This window comes from Nannospalax galili, unplaced genomic scaffold (assembly GCF_000622305.1).
Source record: "Nannospalax galili isolate Female #2095 unplaced genomic scaffold, S.galili_v1.0 scaffold467, whole genome shotgun sequence".
NCBI classification, from domain to species: Eukaryota; Metazoa; Chordata; class Mammalia; order Rodentia; family Spalacidae; genus Nannospalax; species Nannospalax galili.
The window spans coordinates 1,072,713-1,085,730 of NW_008357490.1; the positions used below are offsets into that span (position 1 = coordinate 1,072,713).

The 13,018-nt window shown below is 38.4% G+C and overlaps 1 protein-coding gene across 5 annotated transcripts in view; it reads right to left on the reverse strand.

The window, feature by feature from the left end:
- The window catches only part of Ercc6l2 (ERCC excision repair 6 like 2), a 131,293-nt gene that overhangs the window by 25,977 nt on the left and 92,298 nt on the right, over positions 1-13,018 (reverse strand). For all 5 annotated transcript variants that reach the window (XM_029557183.1, XM_017794869.2, XM_008855120.3 and 2 more), the window contains 3 exons: positions 10,637-10,714; positions 7,400-8,561; positions 2,523-2,677 (listed from right to left, as the gene is read on the reverse strand). In XM_029557183.1, coding sequence (XP_029413043.1) covers positions 2,523-2,677; positions 7,400-8,561; positions 10,637-10,714 — 1,395 coding nt within the window. The remainder of the gene's footprint in view (positions 1-2,522; positions 2,678-7,399; positions 8,562-10,636; positions 10,715-13,018) is intronic.

Sequence of the window (13,018 nt, forward strand, 5' to 3'; positions counted from 1 at the left end):
AAAAAAGAATGAAATTATGCCACCTACAAGAAAATGGATGGAAGAGATTATCATGTTAAACAAAATAAGCCTGCCCGAGACAAATATTGCATGTTTTCTCTCATGTGCAGACACTATATAACAAAGTATATGAAAGAATGCTATGGAAGTTGAAAGGGGACTATGTGGGTAGAAAAAGGAATCTAAAAGGAGAGAGGAGGAGAAGACAGAGATAAGGGAGGGTAGGAAGGCAGCAACTCATGCTCTCTCTCAAGCAAAACCTAGATTTGTGCATATGACATGAAAGCGGAAGAGTAACAATTTGGGAAGAGAAACAAGGTTAGGGGAGGGTGATGGGGTGACAAATGAGACACATGTATGAAAATGGCATGAGAAACCCATTATTTTGTAGATTTGCTTTAAAAATCATATGGTAGAAAGAAATCTACTACAAGAGTTGCCAAATTATTTGACCATTCATATAAAAATTTATTTGGGAAAAGGCATGGTTACAACATATAAACACACACACACCCACTCCCCCCGACACACACAAATAAGGGCAAGCTGTTCAGAAGATTCTAAATTTCTGGAAAACCAGGATATGTCTGCCTTTTACAGGTGGCTGCTACAAGGTCATCAAACTTTAGAAATGCCGTTGGCTGACAGATTGGACATCAGATGCCCTCTGTGGGCCACGAAAGATTCTTTCACGAGTTATATTTTGGTACTGGATCTTTGCAAGGCATTGACATATTCTTAAAAAGCACATCCTTTTAAAGTTCATTATTACATTTACTCTAAGGATATCCTAAGATGACTGAGTCTTCACTAGCTCATTTAGTGGTTCCCATTTAAAAGTCCCAGGCAAGGGGATGTGGCGATGACTCAGTGGGTAAAGTGCCTGTTGTGAAAGTCTGAGGAACAGCATCTGGATCCCCAGAACCCATGTAAGAGCAAGGTACTAGGTACAAGACCCTCTCTCAAAAACTAAGAGAGAGAATGAAGATGACTCTTGACATGTATCTCTGGCCTCCACATACACATGTGTACAGACCTACATACTACCCATGTCTGCAAAAAAAATAAATAAATAAAAAAATCCCAGGTGACAAGGTTCCTTCAAACCATGTGTTAGGAAAAGGTTTATTCCTTCTAGAACTGGTATGTTCCCTTTGCCATGTCTTCCCTCTGCCCCAGGCTCAGTGATTCTCAGCTGGGTGTTACAGTACTTAAAATTATTTTCATGTGAGAGTCTCCCCATCCCACCCCTGGTCAGCACAGCCATTTAGAGTCTCTGGCCTCTTTGGGCACTCAATCACCACCCAAACTGCCCAAACACATTTGCAAAAGCACTAGTTGAGAAATTTTGGTTACTTCGTTTTATCCAATGGAATATTCAGAACACTCATGTTAACAAAATATCTAAGCAGAATTTTATGCCTAATCTAACTGCATTCTACCTTTCTCCTAGAACTCAACTTTTTAATTCACATGTCTCTGGTGATGAGTTTTATTTTACATTATGATTTGTTTGCTAAGACAATTTAAATCCTTTGTTGAACAAATAAATTCATTTTGAAATCTCAGGGTGATTTTCCCTTACTTCATTCTTAAAACCAATACTACATCCAAGTGTCGCTGTTAGATACAGCATGTATTTTTAACTCTCATGCATAAAATAGTAACAAAAGTATTCCTCATTTAACTTCCAGAATAATACAACAAAGGAAGTATTTCTTAAAACCTTTGGTGAAAATGACTACATATAAACAAAAATATCACATTTAAGCACAGTTTTATTTCAACCCAGCAGCAACCTTAGGCAAGAAAAACCCAAATGATTTATTATTTTAACATAATGAAAATACTTTTAAAAGTTTATTACAAGCTAGTTTTTTTCTTGGGGGGGGTGTCTTTGTTTTGAATGAAAAAATTCTGAGGCAGCCTAATCAGACATTTTCTCTTTTCCATCTAAATAGATGTCGTTTTGGTTATGATTTAACCTGTACAGCTCTCTCAGGTTGCTTTGCATTGGGGGGCGGGTATAGGCACATTCTTTTCAAAGGGAAACTTATTAATCAGCTCAATATTATTAGGAATTTTTATTATATTTGTCATTTAATCCCAAACATCTTCAGTGACTCTAATCCCTCAAATGGAGTAGGGCTTTTCAGTGCTTGGCTGTATGTCACTTAACAGACTGAGTGGCTACTTTTGAGGGAGTAGAGACGATCCTACTAAAGGACTTCTGTGAAAAGTGAGATTAAAAAGTTAATTGTGGAACTGGAGAGATGGCTCAGTGGTTAAGAGCACTGGCTGCTCTTGCAGAGGACTGGGGTTCGGTCCCCAGCACCTACATGGCAGCTAATAGCCATCAGTAACTCCAGTTCCAGAAGATCTGATGCCCTCTTATGAACTCTGTGGACACTGCATGACACGGATGCACTTAACACATATGCAGGCAATATACGCATACATGTAAAATAAAAATAATAAAATATTTTTTTAAAATTAAATTTAAAAAAAGTTAATTGTGTTACCTTAGAACTACAAATGGCTACATTAGCAGGAAGCTGGGAAAACTGCTTCAGTTCAAACACATCACGTGTTGCCCATCGGCTCATGTGGTTTTCAGCCTTGCTTGATCCAATCACATTCTGGTTTGAGTGGATGTAAGCCACTTCTTGAACACCATCTAGGAGGCAATGATGTTTACCATGTGATTTATCATTGTGAAGCAATATAATTCTATGAAGCAACACTAAGAACAGGATATGAAGCCCCAACTGGCCTGGAACTTGCTATGGAGAACAGGCTGACCTCAATCTCACAAAAACTTGCTTGCCTCTGCCTCCTGAGTGGTGGGATCAAAGGTGTGCACCACTATACCTTGCAAAAGTAACACTCTTTAAATTAAAATTTAAACTGGAGATTTTGTCTATGAAAGTCAGGGTCAAGGGACTCTACAAATTTGTCTAGTTAGTTTCAAAATGTTGTTTAGTCACTTAAGGAGCCCCACTAGGCTTATCTATTCCTTTAAACTTATACTTGATGACAAGGAGCATGGGGGTTTATGACTGGGGAATTGCGTTCCATTGGCTTTGCTCAATTTTATTGTTTGTATTTTGTCTTTTTTGTACATATGTCCAGAGACTGTCAGGGTAGGAGCTTTTTAGGAAATGGAAAAAAATATTTTAACTCATGGCTTTTATCTGAAGGAGGTTTTAAAAGTGGTTCCATTTTTTATTGCTTTGCTTCTAGGCCCCAATAATTTATTTAGAAATTGTGGTCATAAAAGAGAATGTTAGAACTGAGGCCTGTAAAATCTCCCTCACACAGCTTTGGCAATGAACTTCAATTATAACCTCTAACACTTGTGCTGTTTCAGCCCTGAACTTCTCTCAACCAGAAAGGATCAATTATGAAACACAAGACACTGCTATATGATTAAAAGAATTACTAGGAAAACATTTTCCTTGCATTTCAAAATACCAGGTATAACATACGGTACAGTTTCAGAACTCTCAAAAGTATTCTTGTAGAAAATGTTCTCAGATTTTTCTTAATTTTGATGGTAAATCTTATGTTATATAAAATAGCACTGATTTTACATTGTTGACACCTTTTAGTTAAAAACTCAAAATGATTATTTTTAAAAAGTGTTTGTAATAAATTCCTTAAATTATGTAATTAATTCCTTAAATTATTATTAAGCTAGTATATAAACTGATAATCCTACACTGACTTAACACTAGTATCAAAATATACATATTTCATAATAACCATTAAATAAGACTTTTAACAATAAAACCTAATGTGTAAATAAATCAAATTCAACAATTAAGGTGCCCGTAGCAACATATTTCTGCTTTTATATCATCTTTCTTCATATAATATTTTTAAGAATAATCAAGATACTTGTAAAGCAATGCTAAGTCTTAGATCACTAGGCAACTGGATGGAGGTTTTCAGTTTCCCTGAATCCCCTGTGAAACCAGACAGCAACTAGACAATAAAAGCAGATGCCTATGGACCAAATCACAACAAAATCAGATGACAAGCCACTGCTATGAGCCCTGAGGTACACTTAAGTGGGGCAGTCCACCAACTGCTACAAACTGCATAGTATCAGCACCCCTGTCAGGGAAGAAGGACAACAGGTGTGACATGACAACCTAAGAACAGGAGACCCCAGGACAGCCAACAGGCATTTTCTGGAAGGCACAAAACCACCTAGAGGTCAGCAGCTTCAGGAAAGGGGCTCTGCTCACCAGTGTTCAGGAGACCAGGGGTTTGCAGGAAGAAGGCCTCAGGGGACTACAGCACGCTAACTAGATGAACTCCCCAAACTGACCTACCAGGGCTACTGCCCAGGCTGGAGCCCAGCAAAGGAAAAATTGCAGGGAAGCAATCCATGTGAGTAGGAAAGCAGAAGTAAACAGCAAGCAGGGGAAATAATGTCCCATAAAAAATGAGCAAGAAAAAAAGTATCTGGAAGAAAACCAAACAAGTGAGAAAAAGTAGAAACAGCAGCAGAACAACATCCTGATCAGAATGATGTCCTCAAGAAGCAGATAAAACCATTCCAAAGGTAGCCAAGAGGCCTGCAGAACAGCACAGAGGACAGGAGTCAGTAACACCAATCAGAATTAGAGCAACTCAGAAATGAATGACAGGACATCCCTTGGAAACTTCGATATTAAAAGAATCTTCTTCATAAATGATGCATAAGCTAGAAGAAAAATAAGAGGAAATAAACATGACAGTGACTCAAAAATAGAAGGAAAAAAAAACAAATGAAAAGAGAAAGAGTAAGAGACTGTGACAACTTCTGAACAAGACGACAAAGATTGAACTTCTGAAAAAGGTGAAAGACTTAACAACTGGCACCGGCACACAAACGCATTCCTCCAAGAAAGACTAAGTGGAAACTGTACTGTACACATATGGATACCAACCCAGAGAAATACCACCAAGACACAATCTAGTAAAACTACCAGACAATAACGGAAAGAAAGAAACTGCCCTTGGATATGGGGTTTTGACATTTTGTACCAGATGAAAATGAAGCTATGTATTTAAAACAAGTAAACAAAGTGTAAGCCAAGGATTTCCAGCGAAACTGATTTATAGGACACAAGTTGTTATCGTGAGAATCTTAGGCGGGGGGGGGGGGGATCCTCAGGAACATGTCTTAAAAAAGCCAAGGCTCAGATAATCCAAAGAACTCAAGAAACATGGAAAGGAGGGTTGAGGGGTACTATTAAATATATACTTTTTTTGTATATCACAAGGATATCAAAGAATATATAAACATATGTAACTCTAGTAATATAGATGTAGTGTATCCATTGTAAAAATGGGAAGAAATGGGACAGTATGTTAAAAAAAATAAGCGAAAGAATGTTTCTAGTAATATTATTGTGGTAGTATTGCTAAGCAAGTGTGCAATCACTGAGCTAGGCCTCCAGCCTTTATTGGGACAGTAGTGCCAATTTGTTCTTTCACTGTTGTGTAAACAAGCAAACAAGCATTTATGGAACATTATAAGTAAATCATTCCCTGTGTGTTTGTGAACCCGAATATCAAGATGAAAGTAATAGTATGTAAATATAATGGAGAAGAGAAAAAGAGAAGCAAAAGTTCTATAATTTTCAAAGTAAGTATCAATATAAATATGGAAGTATAAATATTAATTCATGCAGTATCTTCATACAGGTATACATACATAAATATGCATATAAGCATACATGTATGAGTATACATGTAAGACACATTAAGACATAAATACAAATGTGTATATACATAAGCATATAAATGCATACATAAAAATAATATGGCCAGTGAAAAGTCCAGAAATGCTACTCACTGCAGGTAATACAGAGGACTGAGGGCACGTCTGAGTGCACTGAGAATATATAACGCAGACTGAGAGGAACTGGGGGGCGGGGGAGAAACTGAATGGCAATGGAGGGGATACAGGAAGATTACTACAGATTAAAAGTCACTAGACTGAACTAACAAAATAAGTGGAGAAGACTAAACTAGTAGCAGCAAGCTCATTCCCAGCACTAGGCTCTGGCCCTGAAACAGGCTTTGCCTCTAAAAGAAACCAGTGTCTCTTAGAGAATGACTGAAGCTAGGTCGGGGGCAGAAAATATATGGCATGAGGGCCGTAAGGGCCCAGTGGGTAAAGGCACTTGCCACCAAGCCTGATGAATCCCTAGATAGAGAGAACTGACTCCTGCACTGACTTCCCCAAGTTGTATTCTGACTCTCTGACTCTTGTGCTACATGGGCGCATGCACACAAAGAAAGAAATGTATGCTACTATCATGAACATCTTATAATATAAGCTAACAAGGAAGTTTTCAAAGGTGATGGGTTTGTTGTCCCAAAATTTCAAGAGTCAAAATGCTTATGTCTACTGACTTCCTTTGACCACAGATGGGATAACTGAGCCCAAATATTATTAATTAACAGTAATAATATTACTCATCAATTACAATAGATTAAGAATCATTAAGTATGTTTGATTCAATTCACAATTGTACTAAGAAAAGTCTGTCTCTAAGACTGACACAGAACCAACATATTATACTGAAAACTGGAAATAAATTTATTTTTCCTGCCTTTTTTACCTGAACTGTAACTGTGTAAGCAATAGATGACAGGAAGCATCTCATCATAAAAGCATTCTAAAAATAAAATAAGAGCATTATAACTAATAAAAAGAAATATGATACAGAATTTTGATATGGTGAACAAATGGGACACATATATAATGAAAACACGAAGCATCCCAGACCACAATGAGAAGAGCGACATTTTGTGCCTCTCATGGTCTTGCCAAAGACTAACTTCATCTTGTCACAGAAAATCAGCCTGGGTCTGATCCAGTCTTGGGAACACACTACTCAGCTGCAGGTAACACAGAGGATAGAGAACATGTTTGACTGCACTGAGACAACATAGTCAGTAAAATACAGATCCAGGAACACTCTGTAGGTACGGCAGTGAAAGAGATGGAGAAAGATTCCTACAGATTAGGAGAGACTACATAAAATTAATAAAATACATGGAAAAGGCTATAGTAGAACATACATTTACGTGAAAAAAACAAAACTACATAAGCAAGGAATTACTACAAAAATCAGAATCTTTGGTACTAATGGGGCAGAAAGGCTATAATTAAAGTGGGGCACATGGAGGGGATTCCAGGGAAGACAGCAAAGCTCTCCATCTTCAAGTAGGTGGTCTTTTCCTTATCCCCCCATTTGCCTCCTTCATTATTTTTGCCTCAATGTAGAATCTTGATTTTATAACTATTTTACAAACTACCTCAGTAATCTTCTATAGAACTATGTAATTGTAAAAAAGTTACTTAAAGAAATGTTTTCAGAATGTCTATAGTTACCTAAAATTTTATCCACTGAATCAGACGTCAGCTCTTGACTGACAACCCTTCCATTTGAAAAGCTTATTGGTTTTCTTGGTATAAAAGTGCTATTTTTCTTATTATGACCAGGCAGTTTTGAGAACAAAGTGATTTTGTCTTTTACAGTTTTTGCTCTAAGACTTGGTTTTAAGAAACTGATAGATAAATTGTCGTCTGAGGATGAAAATTCATCAATAAACTGAGAGTTACAATCCTCATCTGCTACATGCACTTGGTTTGTTTTCTTCACTGCTTTAGGACAATTATAAAATTTCTTTTTGTTTTCCTTTTTTCTCTTATACTTCAAGGAAGTAGGAACTCTTTGCTTTCTTATTCTTGATGTGGGGAAAATTTCAATGTCGTCAGATTCATCACTAATATCATCAGTGCCTTTTCTTTTCATAACAGATTTCAGGGTTGTGTTCTCAGGATTTCCTGGTTTTGAAACTAGTCCATTTCCTCTGCCACCAAGCTGTCTATCATCTCCACAATTTCTTACTTTCATAGGCTTTTCTGCTTCAGAATTTTCAGGTCCACCTAAAAGCGGCTTAACCCTTATCCAATTGTGAGGGGCTCTCTGAGCTGGGCACTGTGTGGGAAAGATGACATCACTGTCTTCTGATTCTGTGTCATACTGCAGCATGCGATCATGCCCAGGTGTATTTTTAAACTGTCTCTCATCATCAGAATCAGAAGTAACATTCTGTTCTAAAATCTTCTCATTTTTATCAAAAACACATTTTTCACTTGGATTTAGGATGTTATCTAATTTCTGATGTTCTGAAGTACAAACACCATCCTGAGTTTTCTGACAGCCAGGATATTTGGTTTCTGCTGACAGGCATGTGGGCTGCTCATCAGAACTTTCATCACCAGAGGCAATGTTTCCATCAGTAGCATCATCAACTGGTTTACATTTTGCTTCCAACAATTTAGAGAACCCGCACTGGAGCAAGGTAAGCTGCCCTGAAGAGCTGGGAGCTGGACTAGGACCAGAGGCTTTGTTTTTAGGTGTCTTTCTTCGAGAAGGTCCTGATGATTCATCATCACTGAAGTCACTGAAGAGATCACAAACTTCTGTATCCAGTGGTCTTGCTGGGTGTTCTTGTCCAGTGGGTTCTTGACAGTTATAGTCTTTAGGCTATGTAAGAAGCAAAGGCAGAAACATTAGTAAATATTAATGTGGGGACAGAGCCAATGTCTAACATGGCAATGAGTTCTCAATCCAAATAGCTACTGATTATTATGTGTTTTGCCTGCATGTATGTAAGTGTACCATGTGTGCTATGCCCACACAGGCCAGAAGAGGGCATTAGATCCCCTTGGAACTAGAGTTATGGACATCTGGGTGTTGGTACCCCAATCCAGGTCCTCTGTAAGACAGCCAGTTCTCTAAACCACTATGCCATCTTTCCAGCTCCCACTTGCTGTTTTTTAAAGGTTTAATATTTAATACACAAATGTAAGGGATTGAACAAACATAATGCCTAGCACAATATGTTCTCTTTTAAAGTATTCAACTCTACAAAATAAAGTTTAAACTGGAGTACGATGTGATAAAATCATTTCTCAGGAAAACAGAGTAGGGTGGTAAGTGTTGAAGATGCCAAAGCCCACAATTCTGGCCCCTAAAGGTGAAAAAGCACACAATTTACTGGTTTACTGAGGTGCACAAACTTCCAATCATGCTTCAGGAACAACACAGATTTATAAGTGTTAAAACAAAGAATTCACAACTGCAAAAATAACTTGTAGTTGTGTAGGATCTTGATCATTGGAAATTAAGAAAAGTTGAAGTAAAATTTGCTAAAATTTAAATCCAATTCTTTTCTTCACATTAACCCACTTCCTTAAATTAAGGCTTTATTTGTAAGATTTAAGGAAAATAATATGATATCTCTGCCAATGTCTGATATTCACATGTTTACCGAAATCTTAATGCTCACTCTGGCTGTTGAGATGGCTCAGAGAGAAGGCACCTCTCATCCCCTAGAGCCTGACAACCTGAGTTTGTTCCTCAGGACCCACATAGTGAAAGTAGAGAACTGACTCTCTCAAGGATCCTCTGAGGCCCACATGTGTGCATGCACACAAAGTAAGCAAAAAAAAAAAAAAAAAAAAAAAAAGGAGCCCCCCCAATTCAAGATCACTAAGTTCACATACTATAGTTAGATCCAAAACAACAAGAACAAAACAAGAAAGCCAGGCATAATGGGGCACGCCTTTAATCCCAGCACTTAGGAGGCAGAGGCAGGTGGATCTCTGTGAGATCAAAGCTAGCCTGGCCTACACAGTGAGGCCAGGAAGAATTACATAGTGAGACCCTGTTACAAAAAAAGAAAAAAAGTGGAAACCAAGGTAAGATGGCTGAGTCCCTAAGCGTGTGGCCAATATCGTCACTGTAGACATTCTTTTTTATTTTTTTTTGTCTTTTTGAGACAGGGTCCTGAACTCATGATGTAGATCAGGCTGGCTTTGAACTCACAATGATCTGCCTGCCTCTGCCTCCCTAGTGCTGGGATTAAAGGCTGTGCCACCACAACAGCTATAGACATTCTTAAGCAAATTGGTGCCCAAGAGGTGGGTGAGTAAAAAACAAACAAACATAAGACTAGCAAGAAGATAGTACAAATCTTCACATACATTTCTTCTCTCTAACATCTTAAGAGGCCTCAGGTAACAATACAGGTTTTATGGATGTGTGATGAGAAACTATTAAAGAACTCGTAAGATCAAGGACTCTATTTGTCTTGATTTACAGAATGATTTTAGTATTTGGATTTAATCTTAAATATACTAGGTGGATCTCTGTGAGTTCAAGGTCAGCCTGGTCTACACAGCAAGTTCCAGGCCAGCTGGAGCTACAGGGAGACCTTTCTCAAAAAGACCCCCCCCCAACACACATTGGTAGTCATTTTTCTATTTAATTTGTTATTTAGTAAAAAATAGTGCTGGGATGCTGGGATGGTCACATACTCAGGGTATTTTAACTAGGGGTTTGCAATTTGGTACAGTTAAAATTCCATCTTTCCAGATGATTGCTCCTGAATTTATTTTTATCAATACTGATTACCTTAAATGATTAATTTTACTCATTAGTCCTGTGTCTTTGTGTCCTTAAGTTTAAGATAAGTTTCTTTTTTTACACAATGAGAAATGAAAGACAAAGAAAAAGAAACTTACAATTTTCAGAGTCTATGTGTCCTGGTTACTTACTGGCTCTGGTTCCTGTGCTGGATGTTCTTTCAACCATGTTGTAGCTGTCATGATCCCAGCTTCCACTTGGCCTTCTCTCTATAATGTCCATAAGGAAAATTGCAAATATTGTAAAATAATGGGGTGAAAAGCAGAGAAAAAACAGCAAAGGCAAGCTAAGCCGCTTTGCATTCTTAATGCTCTTTTTCCATTTGCTAACTAAGAAGCTCACATGCAGTTTATATAACATTTAAAATACCCTTATTTCTTTACCTAAAGTTTACTTTTTCAGATGTGAAAATGAGTTAATAGTTTCTATCCAATTCCATTTAAAGCACTAGTAAGCAAGAGGAGCAAAAAATGTTACATATTTGCCTATGAATCATATCCATAATAGCCATTCCTAGGGTTGGCTCAGTGGTTAAGACCACTGTCTGGTCTTGCAAAAGAAAAGACCTGGGTTCGATTTCTCACCACCCATGTGGTGGCTGACAACTGTCTGTAACTCCAGTTCCAGGGGATCTGACACCCTCTCCTTGAGTACTGCACAACAAGGTTGCACCTACCTACATGCCGGCAATACACTCAATACACATAAAATTAAAATAATAAATGTACTTTAAAACTTTTGGAAGGAGCTGGGGAGATGGCTCAGCAGGTAAAAGCTCTTGCCATACAAGCCTGACGAACTTAGTTTGAGCCCTGTAATCCACATAAAAAATGTTGGATTCATGCAGTGGCACTCATCTATAATCCAAACATTTTTTCCTCAAGATGAGAGGCAGAGACAGGAGAATGACCCAGAAGCTTTCAGGTCAGCTAGCCTGAAGCATACAAAGTGGCAAAAACAAGAGACACTGCCTCAAGAAGGTAGAAGGAGGAACTGGCACCCAAGGGTTGTCTTCTGACTTCTACCTATGTTGCAGTGCAAGCACACACAGCAATTTTTTTTTTAAAGCACTGGTACATTACTTAACAGAGGCATGGCTTAGAATCTAAAATATTAAATTCTCCTTCAAAAGGAAAATCAGTTCGGTTGCTATATCTGTTGACAGAACACGAGGAAATAATACTGTCATCATCAGTTACAAACCAATATATTAAATTTCTACATCTTAAAATACTATTTTTTATAATTATTTTTAACTTCTCTGCCTGTAATTTTTACTCTAGAAGTTCAATGAGGTAATTTACATTTTCTGTAGGGCACAGTTGAAGGTGCACCAGAGCTGCAGAGAGTGAAAGGAAAGTGATGGAAAACCTCTCGGTGCCTGGGAATGGGAAAGATCCAACATCAAGGCTTGGATGCCTAGGACCATGTGTGGAGCCAGGACCACAGCTGGCCATCAGGGGAGGTAGGAAGTACATTCCTGAGAATCAATCCTCCAAAAACTAGAATCTGCAAATGACAAATCTTCCCTGTCCCCAGAGTAAGACCAACACAGAGGCAAAGTCAATGCCATGTAAAACTTGGGACCTCAGAAGAGGGGGTTGTGTGGAATATAGCCACTCAGAGGAGGCCAAACTGCTGCTCAACATCAGGAAGCCCTCCATCCTCCAATCTGCTCCACCACCAGAGGAATGTGGAACTGTGACTCACAGTTGGGGACCATGGTTCCAGGCCAGGGGACCACTTTATTCTTTAAAAGTTTCCTATTATATAGAACTTAGAATAATATTTTAAAGCATCTTTTAGTCAAAATAAGCATGAATTACATAAGCTAAATAATGTAAGTCCTGGTTGAATACAGATGAGGAATTTTATTATTTTTATTTTCTGTGTATGAGTGTGTTGCCTGCATGTATGTGACTGCGCCCGTGTCGTGCAATGCTGCGGAGGTCAGAAGAGGGCTTCGGATTCCCCTGGAACTGGAGTTAAGGATGGTTCGTAGCCACCATGTGGGTACTGGGAATCGAACCCGGGTCCTCTGTAAGAGCAGTGAGTGCTCTTAACTGCTAAGCCATCTCTCCAGTCCCCAGATGAGGAATTTTAATTCAAAATGTAGGTTAGTAATTAAGTAGCAATAATGCAGGCAACAAGGTGTTAAATGTATTTTACCACAAACATAATGAAGACATGGATGGCCCTGTCATTAAGAAATACTCTTGAGGGCTGGAGAGATGACTCAGGGGTTAAGAACACTGACTATTCTTGCAGAAGACCCAGGTTCAAATCCCAGCACCCACATGGGCAGCTAACAACTGTCTGTAACTCCAGTTCCAGGGGATCCAACAGCCTCTTCTGTCCTCCCCAGGCATTGTACAACACAGGTGCACTTACTTACATGCAGGCATAACACTCGTACACATAAAATAAAAATAATAAATTTTTTTTTTAAGAAAAAGAAATACTCTTGGGGCTGGAGAGATGACTCAGTGGTTAAGAGCACTGACTGCTCTTGC